Below are 23,805 nucleotides of genomic sequence, written 5' to 3' on the forward strand. Positions count from 1 at the left end.
AGAATTTTGATTTTCATAACAATACACTATGTCATTTTTTCCCCCATGGGTGGTAAAGTGTGTAGTAGGGAATGTTGCATAATGATATTGAGCAATTTTTATTTATGCTCTTCTTACATTACAAGTGAATGGAGATACTTCTTGGCTCAATCAGATTGAGCAGATAATATTGTAATATTGTTTGAAATTCAATTTTAGATAAATATAACTGCAGGTTATCACAAGTGCCAACTGTGCAGGCACCATCTCCAAGAGTAGTATGGTATTTGTTCTGGATTGATTTGCACATTTGTTGAACTGCATCTTCTCTTAAAGGATTATCCTATTAAAAAACATCAGCTTGGCAGATTAAAGATGATTATCTGTTCAATTTTGTACACACACACACACGATTAAAAGGAAGACAGATTCTTAGGCTTCTTGACTTTGGGCCACGTAGTATGTATGCTCTGCAAATTTTAACTATTACTTTTTAACCCAATAACTTGTATGTGCTATTTGATTAAAATAACATATTCTTCTTATGTTTTGAAAATGTGTATCCTTAGGAAAATTCAAAAGTCTAATTGTACCTTATTTCTTTATATAAATGCATTTTTATTCACTAAGATATGTACAAAAATGTCATTTTCCATATTTAAGAATGACCTGTGCTCAAAATATACACATAATTTCCATTGTATCTACAAACATACTAGCATAGCTAACTATATGTATTGGGATGTTTTATTTCCTAGATTATATTAAAGCATGGCTGGCTATACAACTCATTTCTCATACTTGTTACATAGAAATAAATCTTATTCAAAATTATTTAATTAAACTTGTTGAAAAATAATTTGATATTAGCACATACATTGTCAATATGCCTATAACTACCATAAATACCTTTGAAAATTTTTTTATTAAATAGCTTAACAAATTTATGTGAAACATGATGATATTAATTTAGGATTCATTGCTATTTGGGTATGTGCTAAATTTAAATTTTTTGTATATAAGCTTTATAAAAAAACAACTTCCAAGGAAATATTTTATTTATGTAAGAAAAAATTCCATGCATTTTTTAATTATCTGTACTCATAATGTTACAATTATACTTCTATGCAGTGCAACTGCATCTAAAATTATACTTGTTTTAAAATACTACAAAAAATGAAGGAATTAACACATGTGTGACTCTGTATCATTCATGTAACTGCAACTGTAATAGTTCATTGCACTTGTATAATACTGCACCTTTTAAAGCTGGTAAGTATTTTCTTCTCTAATTGTACCACAATTGGTCAGTCTTATATTATCTCATAGAATCCTATAGGAAGATTTGATCTAACTATTAATTTATTTATTAAAACACTGGAATTTGATAATTTTTTACCAAAATTCCTATGCTAGAGAGAATAAATATGTGCTGCTAGTATGTGAGAATAATAATTTAGTCTTGATGAACAATAGAGCTGCCACTTAAATCTAAGGCTCAATTTTTCAATAATATTGATTTTTGTATCAAATTCTATTTCTTTTTTGAACCAGTGAAAAATGAAATATTTTACTTTTATTTTGATGCTTCATTTTCATGTTTTAAAAATATCATTTAAGTGTTGATATTATTATTTTCATCCCAGTATACCATGTTCTAATTATACTGAACATAGGAACTGTAATAAAAATTGTCTAAAAGTTAGGTTGTAAACCTGGTGAGTCACTTAATCCAAACTTCTCATTTTACAGATCACAGAAGTAAGGTCAAGAGAGGTTAGATGTCCTGTTCAATTTCATATTACAAATCATAGACAAACTATAATTTCATTTCTTAGAACCTCCCCTTGTGCTTGACTCATGTCCTTTTCTGATTCATGAGATGTTTCTACAAATTCAATTCAGACACGAAAAAAGGATTTGTGGGAATTCAGGACCATAAAGCATTAATCCTAAGGCTATGAGGACAATTCCAAGAGGGAGGCTATATGGATTATGCAGTGATGTTACCATTAGATTAATATACAGTCTCTTGACCACATTTGAAAGGAAGAAGATTTAGTTACAAGTATAAATTCAATTATATTTTTGTAGAAGTCAGTTACTTTCATTTATATTAATCTATCATAAATTGTGAAATTCAAATGCATTTTAGTTCTCAGAATTTATGATCCATCAATGGGGTGATGTATAAATATGTAATAATTGATATAGCATGGTCACCAACCAACCAGAATTAGCATTTAGATTTATTAGAACAAGCTCATGGCCATAATACTCTTACTACTCTGAACTATCCCAAAATTAATGTATCTTTGGTTAATAAGTCTTTAACTAGATATTTCATGGTATCTCACTATTATTGGCATGTTATTTACAATACTTGCAGCAGGTAAATTAAATTGCTTCTAGCCAAGGGAATAATAAGAGAAAATCAAAGAAAAAATAGTTTAATTTAATAGGAAGAAAACACAACCAGTCCCTATGAATCTCCAGTTTTTTCTTTACAATTTGGAATTTATAGTAATTAAGCAAAATGCAATTCAGGCTTTCACAGAACTGTACAAGCATATAAATATATTATTGTAAATATGTAACTAAAGCTCTCAAACCCAACTCATAGTGCTGTGATGATTGAAAGGGCCTAGTTCTTAGAGCACAGCATACCTCACTCCAGGTATTGGTCATAGACCTGCATATCCAAAGGACTTCAGGACCAGATTTCCTTTGGTTTCTTTAGTATCAGAGGGACACATATCCTACTTAAGAACAAAATTGATTTGCACACACCATAGGACCACTCAAACAGGAAACTGACTAATAGGACTATAAAATAATGGAATTGGGTCACCTGGTCACCTTCTCTCCTTCATATTTTATCCTGTCTTTTTGTGATGCTGTCCCTAGGAGTGGGATGTGGCAGAATGGGCAGCTCCTCCTGAGATTTAGAGATAAAAGAAGTTGGCTTGCATTCTTCCTTTCTTATTTAAATTTCTAATTTTTATTTTTAATCATGCCATGCTTTAAATAAAAAACAAAAACTGAAGGGCCCTGCAGGGGTTGACACAATTCAGCCCTAATTACCTGGACAGGACTTTCTACTAGTGTGTGGCATTGAACTTCCAGCTCCCTGTAGGAGCATAAAGATATTTAGGATGCCTCCTATACACAAGACACACAAGAAACCTGGTAGATACACCAGGGACAGTCTCTTTTCCTCTTTTTCTTCCAGAGACAAGTAATTGATAACTAATGTCAACAATAGGATTCAGGTCTTAGCTCTGAGTAAAACATCTCCAAGTAGTCATTAATGGGATTATTTCAATGTTCACAGCAAATAAATCCTTTCTCCTAACAGATGTAATATATCAATATAAAACCAAACACTCTGATTACCATAACAATCATAGTATTAACATAAGTATCTAAATTCAGACTTCTTGGCTTGGAATTTCAACTCCAGATTTGTTTGGGTAGGTAATTTTGAGAGGATAGCTTTAATGTCTCTCAATCTCAGTTTCCTTATTTCTAAAAAGTAGACAAGAGTAACAGTCTCACTGAATTATAGTGGGGATTAAATAGATTAATACATGAGACAATTCATATGGTTCAAAGCTATTAATGAAAGGACCAGCTCCAGAGGTGTGAGCTAATGTTGCCTCACCTTGGAGGCAACACCTATCTCAGCACTCTATCTTAGCAAGTTTTTTTCCTCTAAAAAGCCAGATAGTAAGAATTTTAGATTTTGGAGGCCACTCAGTCAGTCTGTGTTACAATCTTAGACAATCTATAGATGAATGGGTGAAGCTCTGTTCCAATAAAACTTTGTATCTAAAAAGAGGACAAGTTGGCCTATGGACATAGTTTGCTGATTCTTGCTCTACTTTCTGTTCTTTTGAACTGCAGGGTTTTCCTGCTCTGGTTGATGGGAAGATGAATCATTTCTATACCTGTGCAAACTCCCAGGATTGTTTTTCTCTAATGCTCAAGCTGTCATGTACCTGTTCTTCTAATGCTCAAGCTGTCATGTACCTGTTCTTCTTCAGCTAGAGACTGGAGGGGACCCAACCTCTCCAAGGATCGCTCCCCGCTGCTCTCACCTCTCCAGTCCCTGACTGCCTCGGCCTCCAGGGACTGTCCATTCAGGCTTCTCACCTGGGAGATGGCAAAGTCACATTATGTCCCTCCCTGTGAGACCTACAAACTGTCTCCAGGCCAATAAACTGGAGCAGTCTTATGGCTTATGTTGCTTACTGACCTTACTGACCATCTCTCAGGAATCACTGTTGTTCATTTTGTCTCTCTCTGTCTCTCTCTCTCTCTCTCTCTCTCTCTCTCTCTCTCTTTCTCTCTCTTTCTTTTTCCCAGTTGTTCCAGGTGGAATGTAAATCAAATTGGTCCTTGTTACCACTATTAGGGCTGGAAGTAAAAAATCCTTATTTATTTAATTTTTTAAAAATACTTCAATATAATGAACTGAAATGTTTAGAAATTTCACCAAATCACTCAGCCACAAAGTAGTGGAGAAAAAATTCAAAACTAGGGCTCCTAACTTCTGAATGGGCACTCTCTCCACTATACTTTGCTGCTTGTATCAGAGGGAATTAACCATAATCTGCCTTTTAAATAGAAAACAATGCATTCTGGCCTTCACTAATAGAAGCTGATAAATCAAATTCAAACTGAAATGTGGGGGGAGGTAATTTCCTTTTGTTTTGAAAAATTGGGGCAGGGAGGTCTGATGTTTTTCTTGTTTTCCAATGAAGTCATTATTCACCTTCCATTTTAGCATTTCTATTGTGGTTCAGCCTGTGGAGAATATTTAGGATTTTCTCCAAATGATGGGAAACTTTGCCCATTTTAATGATCTGATACTGATAAGCTTTCTACTGGAAAGTCCCCATCTGGCTCCAATTTCAGCCTCTGCATTTTCTGGGGATGTGACTTCTTTACAAATGTACTGGAATTACCTTTTACAAAAGAAGAGAAAATATTTCTAAACCACATAAACACAGTAAAATGAGAGATGTATAAAAGTGCATGTATAAGTTCTCATTTTTATTACTTTCACTATGTAATTCCATTTAACATCTTCTGAAATAGCAATAAATTTTTGAATGGTAAAACATATGGCATTTTGAGTATGCCAAGTGAGAGATATTATTTAGATAGTGAATATTCACCAGAATTTGTGGCTTTATACTACTGGGACGCTGTTTGTTTAATGAGAAAGAAACACTTATCCCTTTACAAACACAGAGTTATAAATATGTACTAATATATGTATATATCTATAAACACAGATTATCCATATTTGTCACAAGTAATGTATCTGCAAATAAAACATTACTTAAATAATGTAGTGCCACATGCAACTTCTCTTCAATGTGTGACTGCTGATATAGCAACAGAACTCAACCCTAGATGGTGAGTTATATGTAACTTATGTAAGTTATATGTAACTTACTTCTTAGTTAACCATTTAATTTATACTTACTACTACATGAGAGTGTGGTTGTGGCTTTTGTTTCTTTTAATTTTTACTCACTGGTATTCACGTGGTCAATAGAAACATCCCATAGGGACACACAGCCTCAAGCATCTTGCACATTGATATGCTGACTCACTTTTCTTATTCCTAAAATGAACAAGACAACCTCTCGGAGCTCTTCCAGCTCTAAAAGATAAAACATGGCAGATGACTATGCTAAGAGTTCTTTACTGTGATGACGTAGGGTAAAAGAAATAAGAAATACAGGAAGGACAGGGAAATAAGATTTTCAATTCAGGAGTTCCACATGCTTTTCCACGCCTATCATTCTCTGGGCCAGCCTCTCTTCCAGCCCTGTCACTGCCAGATTCCTGAGAAATCTGTAAATCTACCTGTGCACTGTTGATTAAAGCCCCAATAAACAGATTATGAGAGACAAGGGAATTTCCAGCACTATTTACTAACCAGATAATGAAGACCACATCAGCTAAGGATCCAGAGGCATAAGACCACCAGAAATCATCTTGAAATCATCAGAGGGATATTATTGCTAGGTATTTTTCCATACCCACCCCTCACCAAGTTTCCTTTAAAAGAAGTGCTGGGAACCCCAAAGTACGTCTGTCTCTTGAGAGAGCCCACATTCTTGTCTAAATGTATATCTGTTTCCCAAAATAAATCTCTATATGCCTCTGACGGGCATGTGCTGGAATTCTTTTCCACCACATATGTCTAGTTCTGCCTTCTCTCTGGGAACTCCTCAATCCCTTCTTTGGAGATATTCTTTCTCTAAGACCATAAGATACTGTCATCCATTTGAATCCACATAATAACTGCACAACAATTATCTCCTTCATTATTTCTATGATGAATATTAGTTCAGGGAGATTAAATAATTTGCCTAAAGTCTGAAAGGTGCTGAATATGTGATTAAACCTAACGGTCTGAATTATGGCCTGTATTCTTTTTCTATACCTCTGGTTTTCAAATACTTTTGTCAAAGCTAATTGATATGCTATTAGGAATATTAATTTTAAAACAGATAAAGTACAATTCAGTAGAACATACTTACTTTTTATAAATGCAAAATGGAAATATTTGCTTATGAGCTTAATAAATAATGAAGCAATTTTGATATACATGAAAATTTGAAATGAAAGATAATGGACAACAGTTTCAGATTTTTATGGCCTTCATTTATAATTCATTTCTATATTGTGTTGGATTTGAAGTGATGAGAAATCTCTTATTTATAAAAATTGGTCATTATATGTGGAAACATTTTTTTAAGATACCTCATATCTTCCAGCTCTAGGATAAAACATGGCAGATGACTATGCTAAGAGGCATCTCAATATGCCCTTCAATTAAACTGATCCAGAAATATGAAATATGATTAGAAATTTTTAATTTCTATGATGGTCACTTAGAATATCGAACAACTGGATGCTATCCATAAATTTACATGTATTACCAGTATATATTGTTATGATAATACATGTATGTTTTCAATGACTTTTACTCAGATCCAAGAGCACAGCTAAGATAATCTACCAGACCCTCCACTCACACTGGGAAGTAGTCACAAGTAATGCTCTGAGTGTACATAAATACACAATTTAATTCCATCAAAGAATTAAACTTAATTAATGTGAGCACTCAACAAATGTTCATTACTGTCAGCAGTGTCAATGTATTCTGGAATCTTGGACAATTATTATATCTAATAGATTTGTACTGACTTGCCATTGGGAATAAGTAAAAGTATATTCACATGAATGCATATTTTGAATTTACTAATTTACTAATTTTCATTTGATTTTACTTTTAGATTCCATACATTTTCACAATATAATTCTTATACTTCTCTTTTAAATAATCCTTTTCTGAATAAATACCAAGTAGAAAAGATGTATCTCCATCCTTATTTCACTTTTGTTTGGCTCTGGGTTTACAGTCTTCTTTATTCTCTTGAGAGAGACATAATTTCTGGTGCTTTGTGATTTTCACCTCTCTGCTCAGACTCTCATTAGACTTTGTGTTTGCTCTCCTGAGTTTCGCCCACTTTTGATATATTTCAATCCTTTTAAATGAAGAGTCATTGAGGACTACTGTACAGAAGCACAGATTTCTCATTATTCAATGAGAAAAGCCTTATGACACTAATTTCTCAAGCACATAGAATTAAAACTAATTATCTCATGTTCCTTGAAGAAGCGGTCAAAAGGATGGGAAGGTCAGGTTCAAATTTTATTCCCTTAGACTAACAAAACATTTTTATTAGCAAGGGCTCTAGTTTACACTCTTTGTCTTTTGTTTCTTATTGTTCCACCCTTGATCTTCTGCACTTTCCATGATATTATCATATTACCAGGAATGCAATAGTCATGGAGAGAAAAAGTACATTTATTGTACCAAGAATTTTAACATTATATTGACAGAAGATGGATACTGATATTTATTTAAAATCATGTTTGTCTGACTATACAATGAACTTTCCAGCTGGATAACAAGGTCAGTAAAAAGCCAGTGACAATATATTTAATAATGACAATAAAATAGACAGCTATTTTAGTAGCAAGGTATCTCAAAATAGCTTTTAACATTTATTATTAGAAAGATCAACCAAAAGTTTTTAAATTTCAGAGTTCAGTTTCAAAGGTATGAATAGTTAAGTGCTTGCTCAAGATAATAAGAAAGGATTTAGGGATGTGAGATGCTTAGAGCTATGATGTTGGTGTAGAGTTCCATGTCAGAAAATATAAATTATATATTAATAACCTTTCACAGTATAAAGTAAAATTATTATAGTTAGGATCTCTTATTTTGTACAGTGTTTTCTTTTTGAATTCTGGCAGACCATAAATGTCCTAATGTCAAGAATGTTTCTAAAACTTTTTTAAAGGAGCTCTGTTAGTTATTTTTTTGTTACTGTGAAAAAAATTCCAAATAAGAACAACTTAGGAAAGGAAAAACTTATTTTGATTCATGGTTTCAGAAGTTCAGTCCATGATTAGCTGATTGCATTGCTCTGGGCCCAAAGTGAAACAGTCATCATGCAGAAGGGTATGGCAGAGGAAGGTCACTGCCCATGGCAGTGAGAAGCAGAGAGGAGCCAGGGAAACAAGATGAAACACCCCGAGACCTACTTCCTCCAGCTATGCCCAGTTACCAATCCTTTTAAATTATTAATTCATCCAATATGTTAATTCAATGATTAGGTTACATATCTCATAATCCTGTCATTTTAGCCATGAACATTTCTGTCCCAGAAGCTTGTTGGGGAACACTTTATGCCCAAGAATAACAGGAGCCATTGTTGTTAGGGTGGCTTTATACTGATTTACAATGAGAACATAGCTTCAATTTTTTTAAACATTTTTTTAGTTGTAGATGGACACAATATGTTTATTTTGTTTATTTATTTTTGTGTGGTGCTGAGGATCAAAGCCAGTACCCTCACACATGCAAGGCAAGCACTCTACCACTGAGCCACAACCTCAGGCACGTAGCTTCAATTTTAAGAAAAAAACTTACCATTTTCTAAATTTCAGATGAGTCATGACAGTATCATGAAACTAGTCCCAAGAGACATACAGCAATTATCTTATAACTAGAATTATACTTTTTTGTTGTTGTTGTTGCTTCATTTTTTTAAATTTATTTATTTTTATGTGGTCCTGAGGATTGAACTCAGTACCTCACACATGCTAGCTGAGCGCTCTACCACTGAGCCCAACCCAGCCCAACATAGAATACTTTTTAAAATAAAATTATTTCCTCCATATAAATTCTTTTTTACTTTTCCAAAATTTAAGTTTTTGCCATCTCTAAAATTTTGATCTACCATGAATAACTACATACATGAAAAAAGTCCCACATAAGTACATCTCACTCCGTGTATTTGTAAGTAGTTAGCATTGGTAATTTATATATCAGATAAAATAAAGTGATCTCAAAGAATTTAAAAAATTCTGAACACTTAAAAAAGTTTAAAACTTATATCTCACTAGCAAAGGATATTCTTTATTGAGCAAAAGCTCTCATTAAAGATACAGATGCAATTGTATTATCTGATTGATAATGTTTATATCAGTGCAGAAAAATGTTTCACATAATCATACAACAATGTTACAGAATGCTAAGCACATAATTGCAATAATCAGATAAATATACTTTTCAAATTAAATGTAAAATCTGGACAACATGTAGCAATTTATTAAATTTTATGACTAAACTATTACATTTAAAATGTTTCAAGTTTATTTTTACCAAACTTTTGTTCTTCTCTATTCTCAGTTATTTTTGCTTCAGAAAACCCCATTTTCTTACCTTGGATGGTGATTCCACGGGATGTGGGCTCTATGGTCATATGTGACAGCAAACCTGTGTCATCTATATTAACACACACGTTTCCCATCCTGTTTCTTTCTTTAACTATATGATTAATATAACTCTCCATAATATAATATTTGATATGTAATATGATCAAATATAATATATTGTAACACATTTTAATATAATGTTAAGAACAAATTTACATATGAAGAAATACAAGAAAATTTAAGGGGAAGCAAAATAGTTTCAGAACAAATACTAACATTTTCAGTTTGGTTACAAAAGTTAAAGCAAAACTATCCTACCTGATGAATCGAAGTTCACCTCATTGCCAGCACTTGGTCCAACGTCAATGGATACAATTGGTAAGAGTTTCCGAAAGTCCCACAGTTTTATAACCCCGCAAGCATCACAGGATGCTATCATGTGACCCTTCAAAATATAAAATAAACAAAAAAGTACATACATAGAGAAAATATCTATAAATATATATAGTAGACCACAGACAAGAGATGAAACCCTATACTAAATTTTAGAAGATAATATTTTCAGGAAGGCCTCATCATTATTTTAATTATATGAGAAAAAGTAAAAAATATACATACACTTGTGTAATTTGTCTACATATTATATATACATAAATATATACACACGATCATGTATCATACAAACAATATTTGTGAAAAATAAAAACTACATACATGAAAAATTACCTCATAAGTACATCTCACTCCATATATTTATAAGTAGTTAGCATTGGTGATTTATATATTAGATAAGATTAAAACAGAGGTTGGAAGAGAAATGGACACAGTGTGCCACAGTTGATGACAGGATGACTAAAGCCAGGTGAAATGGACTATAATTAAACTGTGCCCATTGTGGTCTGTTAGATAAAATTCACAGTAGGGATATTTGTGCTTGTTTGGACAACATATGGTAGAATAAAAAAGGAGGTACTTGAATAAAGGGAGACAAAACAGAAGGAAGAGTGGATGGATTGAAGTGTAATGGAAGTGAGGAAGGGTATTTTCCAGTGTAGTGGAAGCAACTGAGGCTCAATGTTTTGGGGCTCAGGGCTGTCCATGCTTTTCCTGCTCCCTGTCAGGAGGTATTCATTAAGCATCCACCTCTTATCAGTAGCCAGGCAAACATTGATGAGTAAGAGGGATTTTGCTCTCCAGCACCTCATAATCTACATCAGTCAAAATTCCATCATTAATTTCCTTGCTCATTCATAAATGTAATGAGTATCGCCTATATCAGAATCATCATTAATGTTTACCATAAGTCAATACTCTGTTTTCAATTTGATTTACAGTTTCTCTTTCAACTCCAGCTTAATTTTTTAACTGTCATGTCAAAGAAGGTCCTCTCGTTTTCTTTCTCAGTTTTTAAAAATGTTAAAAACTATTAACTTTTTATCATACAATTATTGTTATTATTGCTTTGATCTAGCTCACTTTTTTCTTATTCCAGTCCCGAATTCTTTCTATAAAAATTGCACATCCTGTATTTCAGTTCAAGTGGACATTTTGTTTTTCCCTAAACATCCAGTAATGCAATGAATGCCATTAGTTTTAAAATTCTATAACTGCTGTCACCAGCAAAGTAATACAAACGGCCTTGTCCCCAATCTAATAAATGAGATGCTTAATCTTTTTTATGACTTAAAAGGAACATAGAGAACTTGGAATGTTTTCAAATATGTAAACATGTATTGTAAGAATTGTGAGGAATCAGTGAATTTCATTTCAGAAAATAAAAGAATATATTTCTGTCTTAGCAGAGAATATTAATGTTATAAATTAGAAAAAAAACTTTTCCAAATATAAAGGCTTTATCTTTAGAAGTTACAAAATGGAAACACTTTCAATTTTGAGGACAGAGTAGATAATTTTTAATCATAACTTAATTTGGATGTACCTTTTACCAAAGACAAGTTATTGACTCAATGTGCTTAACTTGTCTGCCATCTCTGAATTAGGGATCATCCTAAAGTATCCTTTATTCCACTGTATATTAAAATTTGAGGAGTATACGAAAAATAAAAAATAGTTTCATCATGTGAAGTGAAATAAATACTAAACTAGTTTAAATATTTTTGTGTTTGACTGCTTCCTAATGATCAGTTGAATAGTTCAATAATATTAAAGTAACTCAATATTTATTAAATGCTTTTAATGAACCAAGCACTATGCTAAATGCTCCATTAATAAGAGTAGATACTAATTTACAAATTCTTTTGAACAACTAATAACATATTAGTTAGAATTTTCCATTGCCACGACAAAATATGCATTATGTAAAATGAATATAATAATGCATATTTTGTATATAATAACTTACTGAGTGATAGACATCAGTTTGTATTTAGATACAATAACTGAAGGATATTTAGTAATGAAAAAACATGGTTATACTAAGCAGGTGGAGCAGAGGGATGGCCTATAGCAGGCTTTGGAGCTTAATATAGTTCAACAAAAAATATTTGTTGAACTGATGAATTACTCAATGCTTTCTTAAAACTTAAACCTAAACATTTTATTTAGTCTGAGTCCCCCAGTAACAGTCTTGGGGTAAATGTCAATTCTAACCCTGATGGTTCTGAATCACTTATAAAAAAGAAAATGCTGAAAGAGGTAGAAAATACAGAACCCAAACTTGGAATATTCTCAAGACCCTGTATCCCTCCACCTCCCATTTCAGGCAATTTGGAGGGTCATCTGCCAACCTCCCTCCCTGGGATAAAACAAGAAACTGAAATAGTGCTAATCCAAACTGCATGGTGTGAGTCTGGAGGAGCCTGGAGGTAGAGAGATGTGGGAAAGGGATCAGTTGATGGACTGGGAGAAAACCATTATATTTAGAACATATGTAAGAAAGCAGAGAGAGCTACAGTGAGGTGCTTACCCTAGACTGAGAAAGATTTCAAAGAAAATGTTTTTTAAAGATAGATGGGACTGCATGATGATTTTAAAGAGAGTGAAGATTCAGGAGCTTTGGGAACCTCTCTAAAAGGTAGTTCTGGTTGTGTTACTGGTACTGGCACTCATGCTGAGGAGGGGAAGGTCCTGAAGGTGGCTGAGTAGACAACTCTCAAAAAAGTCCAAGTGCAGGTCTGTGGCTGTTTACAACAGCACCCAGCAGAGTTTCTGTTTCATGTTAGCCCTCGATTTTGAATAAAAAAAATGGAATGAGAATAAGGAAATAGAGAGTTATCAATGTTGACTGTATATCATTCGAAGCATTTTGTTCAAAAATATGGAAATGTTAAATGAGCTGAAACTCAGAAAAAAACTTTAACAAAAGACTCTAAGGAGATAAACAATGCAAATAAAACTTAGCAAAGTGAAGAAAGGTTAAAGATGTTGCCACCCTGACTGCCCTGGTTAAGCCTCCCATCACCAAAACAGATGCTATAATGGGAAAAGTCACACAGACATGAAGTTACCTAAAGAGTAGAAGAACACAGACCAAACTGGCTTCACCTAGGCTGAAGAAATATATTATAGGAAAGTTTAACTATACATAGCAAGGATCACGAGTGTGTTCATCTCTTAAAACTTTTACTATTGCTTCTGAAACTTAAATTAAATCAAATTTATAATAAAAATTAATACAGTACTATTTCTAAATAAAAATGAACATAAGTGAAATTTATAATGACAATCTAACATAGAAGAAATAAGCCTATTGCTACTGTGGATTCAGAAAACTTCTTTTATGCAAACCTGATACCAACTGCTGCCAGGAAACAGGTGAACTGAACTTCTATCTCTCTGCACAGAGGTTTCTAGCATATTTATATATTGTAAAACAAAGAAAGCAAAGGAGAAGAATGGAATGGTAATGGGGTAATTTATAATTTAAGTGAATTATAATTAAAATTTCAGTAAATAATAATTAAAAGGCTATTTTAACAAACCAATAGTATTCTTAATATAGAACATGTTATGGCTTTATATAATTTTTAAAGCAGATTTTACAAAGTTGGATATTAGAATAAGATTTGGGGTTAAGGGTCTATTTTTAAGAGAGGTTAAGAAATGTCATATATTCATATAATTTTCTAAAAGAAAGTTCTTATAGCATTGAATTACATGTTTGGAAGTTATAAAGAGGTTATCAAATGAAAAATACAGGTGCAATTTAATTATTATTTGAAACTTCATCCTGATGAGTCAGTTATGTCAGCTAAGTATTTTCTTGATTCAACTCACTAGGTTACACACACACACACACACACACAAATACATATTCATGTTTTATGTGTGTGTGTGTGTGTGTGTGTGTGTGTATACAACATGCATATTACTTATGTAACTTTATGCTTTTCTTTTTACCCATTTTCTTTTGGTAAGAAAACTTATAGAACATCTAAATAAATAAAATATTTTTAGGACTCTCATATTGCTTCCTTTCTGCAAAATTTCTTCAAGGTTAAACAGCAGGATAAATGTGTATAAAATGTTCTTTTCTCAAAGAGTTATACCGTTCATGATGGAAAAAAATAAATGAATGACCATATATCAACTATTCACCTAAGAATGGTATAAGCTCTGTAAGTTCCAAATATATATATTTGGAAGCAGACCTGTAAGGTAACAGAGACTAAAAGCTTTTTTTCAGATGGGAGATAAAAGCCAACTCACTATTAAAATCATGGGCAATGGAAAGTTTCCTGACGAAATGGTACTGACTGAGGTTGTTGTTGGCTGATGCTGTTTGAAGCTCCATTTTCATGAAGCTATACGTTTAAAGAGTCTGGTGGTAATATGCAGTCTCACAACTGGATCTAAATGAGGTTATATACTCAGATCTGGTTCTGTGGATTCAATATCAGAGAGGAGATTTTCTGAATCATAAGTGGAAAACCTGTCCTAGGAGATCCTGGGGTTACTGGCATGGGAGACCTGGAGACCTGGCACAGAGGAAATTGCTTCAGTGCTGATCATTATGAAAGGGTAAGTACAAATAGAGAGCAAAATGGAGAGAAGGGAGAAAAAGAGAGTCAGTTCTTTTAATCGCTGAAAAGAAACTAACACTTCTATAACAGGTAAAGAGATTTAAAGCTAGCAAACAGACAAAAATTGAAAGATGAAAATAGTCTGGGAAGATTAAAGTTATGAAAGACTGAAAAATATTTATAAGTTAGCATAAGAGTCTCAAGGATTTTAATGAGGAGCTAATTCTCATCCAAGAAATGGAAATTTAACAAAAATAGTCTAAAATGACTTCAGAAAAACCAACAGCAATGAAAAGTCAGTCATTGAAGGAAAACATTTCAATTGATAGGATGTCCTCTAATCTGAAGAAGATGAAAATAAAGTTAATGAACTCAGATATAATCTGGCAGATTCTACTGGTTTGGGACATGGATATAAAAAGATGAAAGCATGTAACCATTAAGAGAGTTGAGAGTAAAGGTGGAGTTGAGTTTGAATATTTGTCTAAAAAGCATAGCAAAAAATGGTAATGGAGAGAGAAGCAGAGAGCAGTATTTGAAGGCATGATAACTGAGATTTTTCTAGAATTCAAGAAAGATATAACATAATTGTCCCTCATTACTCATGGTGCATTAGTTCCAGAGTCCCCTACAGATGCAAAATCAGCAGATGTTCAAGGCCTTTGTATAAAATGGCATATTTTTTTTGTTACAACCTTTTTACATCCCCTCATATACCTTATCTCTAGATTATTCATAATACTTAATATAAAATATAACTGCTATGTAAATAATTGTTAGGTTGTATTATTTAGAGAGTAATAACCAGAAAAATAATGTCTATACTATTAAGTGGAAGGATGAATTTTTCCTCAAATCTTTTTTATTTGTTGTTGGCTGAATCCATGGATGTGGAATGCAGAGGTACACAGGGTCAACTTTATTAAGAATAAAAGTACACTCCGAATATTGATCTTGAGGCATAAAAATAAACCCCACATATACATTTTAGTAAAAAATCTGATTATTATGAAGAAAAATCTACCCATGAGAAAAAGATGACAGATTATCTATAAAAGAAAGACATTTTGATTTATAACCAAAAACTATATGTTAGAACCCATGAAATAATGTTCACATTGTATGGGAAAATAAAACAACCTAAAGTTGTATGCTTAGTTAAGAATCACAGGGTTTATGCATTTTCAAACCCTTAAAACCTAAAATGTTTAAATCTTCATACCTCATGGAAAGAATGTTAATGTTTGTATTTAACCTCAAAGGGAGAAATATCCTAAAGATAGCATATGTCAGAAGACACAATGAGGAACACAAATAATGAAACTCCAAAATGTTTTAAAATCAAAGTTAGTTAATTATTGACTATAAGAGAGAAAATTCTCACTGTAAACCCTCTTAACTTTATTTTTAAACATAGTTAGGAAATAAAAAGAAGAAAAAAAAGAAGATAAACAAAACACAATAGAATTATAATAGTAATAACTGTTAGTATATAATAAAATGCATATGTGCACAAATGGGATATATTAACAATTAAAAGTAAGAAAATCAACTGGTTTAAAAAATACAACTATGTGCAACTTATGGGAAAAACATTAAAACAAGCAACAACAGTAGCAAAATCAAAATACTCAGAGTAAAAATAAAGAAATTAAATTACTTAATAAACTATATAATAGGAAGCTGGTAGATGATATCAGTACCTGAAAAGATAAAATTTAAATGAAAAATAGTAACTAGAGCTAATAAAAGAAACTTTTATTACTATCTTTTGATAGTAACAAAAGAAACACTGTCAATAAGATGTAACTGATACATTTTTATAACTACAAATAAAGTTTCAAAATATAAAGGTAACCATAACTATAAATAAAAATTACAATTTTTCCAAAAAAGGGAGAAAGATTATTGCATCAGAATAATGTCACCCCCCCAAAAAAAATCAAATCAAATAAAAAACAAGGCTATATAATATTCAAAACTAAAAAACTAAAAACTTGATCTAAAATAAAAACCAGTGTTTTAAATATGTTAAAAAGTACAGACCACAAAATAATTCTCAAGGAATAGCAAAGAAGAAATGTTATAAGGGCTACAGTTTCATATAATGATGCAATTAAATTAAAAACTCAAAATTATAATTTTTTTTAAACAATGAAAGATGAAAGAGAAAATCACAATGTAAATTATATGTTTAGAATTAATCAAAATGAATGAATTCATATTATCTGTGTTGAATGAAGCTGAGCCATCATTAAAAAATTTATGATTCTATATGCATTTTAAGAATATAAATTTAAAATAAATATATAAAATATTCAATTGAAGACAGTTGAATAAAGAGAAAAATGTAGCAAGAACTAATTAACTGTGATAGAAATTTATGAAGAAACCAAATTAAAATAAGTTGATAAAAATAATAAAGAAAAGGTGAACAAAAGAAAAGTTGGTCTTTGAAAATAATATATTGATAGACAAATTGAAGAGTTTTGTCAAAAGGAGATACAGAAATTTTTATAAAGAAAAAATAAATAATTAAGCAACAAACTAACAGCAGCAAACTTTGGAAAGATTATCATAAATAGAACTAGAGAAAAGAAACTCAAGAAGAAAAGCACTAAGCCAGTAGAAAAATTGCTCTTTAAATAAGTAGTAGACAAAAGAAGGACTAATATATGAGACTCTTTTTTATAGACCCTAGTAATATAACAGTCTTCTGCTTTTTTTACTGGAAATATGTTCAAACCCCCAGTGGAAGCCTAAAATCTCAGAGAATTGAACCCTAAGGTACTATGATTTTACCTATCTATACATATCTATGATAAAGTTTAATTTATTAGTCACAGTAAGAGATTAACAAAAACAACAAAATAGAATAATTGTAACAACTTCCTCATATTTCTCAAACTAATGTTGAGAAACATAAGCTCTTCTGATTAAATGTATAATTTAAATCTACAAACATAATATTATTCTAATGTTCAGGTAGAGAACAATGAATAAACTGATCAGATAAAAATCTTTCAGAAAGTATGATGGTATTTTTGTTTTGACTTCAGCTTAATATCAGTAGCAGCAGTCACCTGCCCCATCTGCAGCTTAGCTTTGTGAGCCAATGAACACCTTAATTTTGCTTAAATTAGTTTAAGTTTGGAGTTTCAATTAAAACATGTCCTATTTTTCTATCAAATTAGAATTTTTTAATGATAACATTGCTATTATTAAGGGTACAAAACAAGCCCACTTATATCCCTTGTGGGTACACTAATAGATTAACAGTTTTTATTGCAATGAAATATTCTCAATGCTATTTGTAGTATTAATTCATTATGTGCAAAACATTATTCAGATGAAGAAAAATGGCTATAAAGGTAACACAAATTTCCTAAAATTACTTGGATAAAATGATTTCGAGTGAGAATTTGATTACATGTTCGGTTGACTTCAGAGTCAAAGATTTTATCCACCATAATTCAATTTGTTTCTGGAAATTAATACAACATATCACAAATGTTAAAAATATTAAAGATATGCCCTCACTAGAATACATTTAAGTGGTAAATAATTCATAAATTTTTGCCATATATAAATATTCCTTATACATTTTTTTTGTACTGGGGATTGAATTCAGGGGTATTTGACCACTGAGCCACATCCCCAGCCCTATTTTGTATTTTATTTAGAGTCTCACTGAGTTGCTTAGCACCTCGGTTTTTCTGAGGCTGACTTTGAACTCATGATCCTCCTGCCTTAACCTTCCAAGCCACTGGGATTACAGGTGTGCACCACTGCGCCTGGCTCATTTTTTTTTAAGGTAGGTAAAATATAAGAAGATAATTATCAATATATAATACACACACACACACACACACACACACACACACATATATATATATATATATATATATATATATATATATATAATATGTAACTATAAAATTAACCTACTATTTCAATTTTTATTATGGCATTGCCAAAGGTTACTAAAGGCAGGGGAAAACAAATATGTAGATCAATTTAAAAAGCAGCAAAAAAATATTGTCTACATGATACAAAAATATAAAGCATATATTGAAAACAAGATGCAGGAATTAAATCTGAATTGGTATGTTTAGATAGTAGGATGATTAATTTTAACTTTATTTGTTCTTTTTGAATTAAAAAATCAGAATTTTTGGATTTGGCATATAATAATTTTTATAATCATAAGATATTTTTAACATATAGCTAATGAAATCAGAACATCATACAGAATACCTGCCAAGTGACATCATTTTCATTTCCTAAGGTTCTCCTCTGTAAAATGGACAAGAACTCGGGGTCATCAAGCAAATGAAAGACACATTAGGCCCTAGAAAACATCAGCTGCTTCAATATGTGAAGGTAATGACCTGCAACTTGGTATTAAGGTATAACTATAATAAAATGTTTAGGCTCATTAGGAGGAAAATTAGTATTTCAAACATTTTTAGTACTGATACATTAGCATGTCTCTTAGGACAGGCCTATGCAGCATTAAGCAATAGCTCATTGCACCATTTCCCTGATACTGATGACACAAATAAGGCAAAGAAATTGTGGAATTAAAATGGAAAGGGAAGGTAAAGTTTGGTAATGTTCAAGGAGTTCAAGGAAAAAGAAGAAATACATAAAGCTCTGGAAAGAAGAGGATAAAAATCGCTGTTTCAGATATACTTCTTTCCTATCAATCTTTTAGGCATTACTAAATGTTGTATCACTAATCATGCCCCCTGGATATAGGGTTTGGAAATCTCAAAATAATGACTTAGCAGCTGAAGTACATAATGGAGAAACTACATATTCACATGATTTACTTTATGCAAATTAAAAGTGATATATGTGTTATTTAATTCTTTATCTCTGCTGTTAGATGTTTATATTACCCCATTTTATAAATGAGAAAATCAAGGCTTAAAATGTTATACAACTTTCTCCAAATCATTTACTTCATGAAACTGACTCAGGATTTAATCACTGGCAATCTGACTTAAATGCCCAAGCTTTTGCTTTCTTAATAAGGAACATATTCTGCATGCCTTGATGTACATGCTTGGGGAATGAGAGCTAATGAAGTGTCATTTAAGTGCCTAAAAGGCATTCTCTTTAAGGTAGATCATGCCAAAATAGCTAATCTAATTTAGAGAATATCAACAAGTGTGAATTAACAAAGAATAAATTGAGCAAACTGGTATTTAACTTTATAAGGCAAAAAAGTGACAAGAATTTGAAAATATGTACATAAAGGAACAAGCAATTTTTGAGTTCTATTGTTTCCCTCTCTTGGGACCAGTAGGAAGAGCTCTAAGAGATATAGACCCTCAATAACCTTAAGAATTAAATGCTGGAGGTAAGTAAAGGGGTATTTAGAGCACAACTTAAATATATACCATAAGACAGTGGGATCTAAGAAGTATCCTCTGGGAGTGTAGCCCAGGGCTGGGTTCATTGGGGGATACAGCTTCTGGAAATGATATTAGATAAATTAAGACTATGAACAAACAGTAAAGAGAAGGAAGAAGGGCATCATTTGTATTGAAAATGGCACAATGTTAGAACACAATAGCAGAAATGAACATATTACTCCATTGAAAATGTGGTAAATTTGGGCTGGAGATGTGGCTCAAGCGGTAACGAGGCTCGCCTGGCATGTGTGCGCCCCGGGTTCGATCCTCAGCACCACATACAAACAAAGATGTGTCCACCAAGAACTGAAAAATAAATATTAAAAAATTCTCTCTCTCTCTCTCTCTCTCTCTCTCTCTCTCTCTCTCTCTCTTTAGAAAAAAAAAGAAAATGTGGTAAATTTAAGAGGATTTTAACAATGTTCAGAAAGTCTGAGATTTTGAAGTTTACACTGATGAAAATGAAGTTTATATATGTTGTAAAAATGTTGTCATGCATTTTAGACATAAATTTGGATATGTTAAACAGAACTTGGAAAGCCAGTGGTAGTCTCTGAGTTAAGCAGCTATTATCAAGTGCAAAACTGTGTATCTGAGTCCTTGAAAAACAAAGCAAACATTTCTTTCCTGTTGTTTTAGTCAGATTTTCATTGCTGTGATCAAAATACCTTACAAGAATAACTTAGAGGAAGAAAAGTTTAAATTGTCATTTATGATTTCAGAGATTCAGTCCATGGTTGGCTGGCTCCAAGGCAGAAACCTCATAGGGGAGGGGGAAAGGCATGGTATAAGAAAGCTGCTCAGCTCATGGCAGAGGAGGCAGACTTGGGGGAGGGGGAAAAGAGAGAGAGAAAGAGAGAGAGAGAGAGAGAGAGAGAGAGAGAGAGAGAGATTGTTTGAGAGAAAGAGAGGAAGAGAACCAGGAACAAGATTTAGACCCTCAATAACTTTATGGTTCCCAAGGACATGTGACTTGTGACCTGCCCCACTTGCCTACAATCAGCCCCAGTAATCCATTCAGATTATCAATTCATCAAACATATTAATCCACTGATGAGTTTATAGTTCCTATGATCCACAATTTTCACCTCTGAACATTGCCTAACACATGAGCTTTTGTGGGGTACATTCCAGATGCACATAGTAACATCTGTGGTATTCTATTTCATCATAATTCTAAACAAGAGATAGACTGAATTAAGGCACATTTGTCTCAACCAGTAGAAAACCCATTGATTTATTCATCAAGTAAATATTTATTGAGCTTACTAGGCATTAGACATTAATGGGATGAAGGGTGACCCAACAAGAGGGAAAAGTTAGGTCAAAGGAACTGGGGCAAAAACACTAAAAGTAAATACTCCAGTACAGTTAGACTTCAAAGTCCCTGTTACCATGAGAAATCAGGGGAGAAAAAAAAAAAAAAAAAAAAAAACTAAAACTGAAACAAGACCATTGCTGTATGTTAAATGGATTGAAAAGACATATATATGGACGTCATTGGAAATTAAGACAGTTGTCATTAAACCTAGATGACTGGGGGCAGAAGAAGATTTTGCAATGATTTCAACTGTTAGCAAGGTATTTATGACTCCTAAATCTACATTTCCCAATTCACACCTCTCTTGAATTCCAGATCTTTATTTCTAACTATCCAAGTTACCTCTAGGTCAGCATACTCAAAGCCAAATTAATTTCTTCTTAAGACCTGACCCTCTGACTCTACCTCCCACTTTGATGAAAGGCTTTGCCTTCCTGTGATTGCCAGATCTTTCCTTCCCATTTCCTATCCCTGTCCTTTCCAGGCCTGTTCAGTTGAATTCTGCCTCCGCTCTGCACACGGGTTTATTTCACGCCCTCATCATCTCACACAGGGACACTTGGAGTAAATTCCTTGCTTTCGACCCTATATCTTTGCAGATTTCTCACAGCAATTTTCTTAAGTGGTGGCATTTTTTCCTCTTAGAGGACATTTGGCTATGTCTAAAGACATCTTTGGTTGTCACAGCTGGGATGAGTATCACATCATGGAAGTTCAGTTTTGGTTGAGGCCAGGGATAAATATCGTATACTATACAAGGCCCAGCCCCACAATTTGGAATTATTGATACATAAAATCAGTGTTGCTGTTGTTGGCAAACCTAGCTCTACATTAATGGCAGAGTATATTTTTCTTAAAATGCAAACTTAATTCCTCCCTAACTTGTCTCCTTCCTGCCTATCACCTCCTAAGTCTTCCCCACATTACTCTCTTTGTTATTCCTTAAATATATCAGGCCCACATGCTTTTCCCACTTCCTGAGATGCTCATTCCCTATTCATTCTCTGTTAAATATTCAATATATTTACTGCTTGGTTCAAACACAACTTCTAAAGTCCTCTAGGCAACATGTTATATTCATTCTCTTATTCTCATAGAACTAGGTCCCCAAAATTATACACCAAATTAATTTTTTGTGTGTGCGCCTGTCTTTTCCTCCTAGACTTACATTGTTTATTCTGTGTGGCTAGTTGAGTAATTTAAATGTAACCACGGCAACTGAGGAACTGCAATTTTAGATTTATTTAATCTTAATTAGTTGAAATTAAAATTTCCTCATGTAGTTGTTGACTACCGTGTTAGATGTTTTAGATAAAACATATTTCTATCATTACAAGAAGTTCTTTTGGCGAGTCCTGATCTAGAATACCTAAATTCAGTTGTGGGCTTACACTCTTAGCTAATATTTGAATAAATGAATGGCTGAATCATTTCTGTATCTGGATAGTCAAAACAAAACTACTTCTAAAGATTGTGATTGAACTCTCAAAAGTTATATAGGATATTCCCATTGATATTTTAAAATACCACTTTTAAAAGCAGTTTTAGGTTCACAGTATAATTAAGAAGAGGACTTTCCATGTGTTCCCTACTCCCTACATACAACATCTCCCACTACCAACATCCCTTTTAAAAGCAGTTTTAGGTTCACAGTATAATTAAGAAGAGGACTTTCCATGTGTTCCCTACTCCCTACATACAACATCCCCCATTAGCAACATCCTCCACCAGAGTACATTTATTACACTTGGTGAACCTACACAGCACGTTGTAATTACCCAAAGTCCATAGTTTAAGATTTACTCTTGGCGTTGCACATTCTATGGATTTGAACATATGTATATGTATTCATCATTATTTTATAATAATAGAGTAGTTTCATCATCCTAAAATGTTTTTATGTTTTCTCTATTCATCCTTCACTCCCTCCAACCTTTGGTAACCAATAGGGTTTTTTTTTTTTTTTTTAACTATCTTCTATAGTTTTGATTTTTCTGGTATTCCATCTAGATGAAATTATAGAATGTATATATAATTTTCAAATTGGCTTCTTTTACTTATTAATATGCACTTAAGATTCTTCCATGCTTTCTTCATGATGTATATAGCTCATTTCTCTTCAACACTGAATAGTATTCCATAGTCTGGATGTATCAGGGTTTATTGATCCATTCACCCACTGAAGGACATTGTGGCTGTTTCCAAGTTTTGATAATTATGAACACACTGGTTATAAACATCCTTGTGTGAGTTTATATGTAAACATAAGTTATCCACATTGACT

At 32.6% G+C, this 23,805-nt stretch overlaps 1 protein-coding gene across 1 annotated transcript in view; it reads right to left on the bottom strand.

Moving 5' to 3' along the window:
- The window catches only part of Spag16 (sperm associated antigen 16), an 895,679-nt gene that overhangs the window by 216,919 nt on the left and 654,955 nt on the right, over positions 1-23,805 (bottom strand). The window contains exon 15 of the mRNA XM_076866456.2: positions 10,114-10,240. Coding sequence (XP_076722571.1) covers positions 10,114-10,240 — 127 coding nt within the window. The remainder of the gene's footprint in view (positions 1-10,113; positions 10,241-23,805) is intronic.

The sequence above is a fragment of the Callospermophilus lateralis genome, chromosome 9 (assembly GCF_048772815.1).
Source record: "Callospermophilus lateralis isolate mCalLat2 chromosome 9, mCalLat2.hap1, whole genome shotgun sequence".
In the NCBI taxonomy this organism is placed as follows: Eukaryota; Metazoa; Chordata; class Mammalia; order Rodentia; family Sciuridae; genus Callospermophilus; species Callospermophilus lateralis.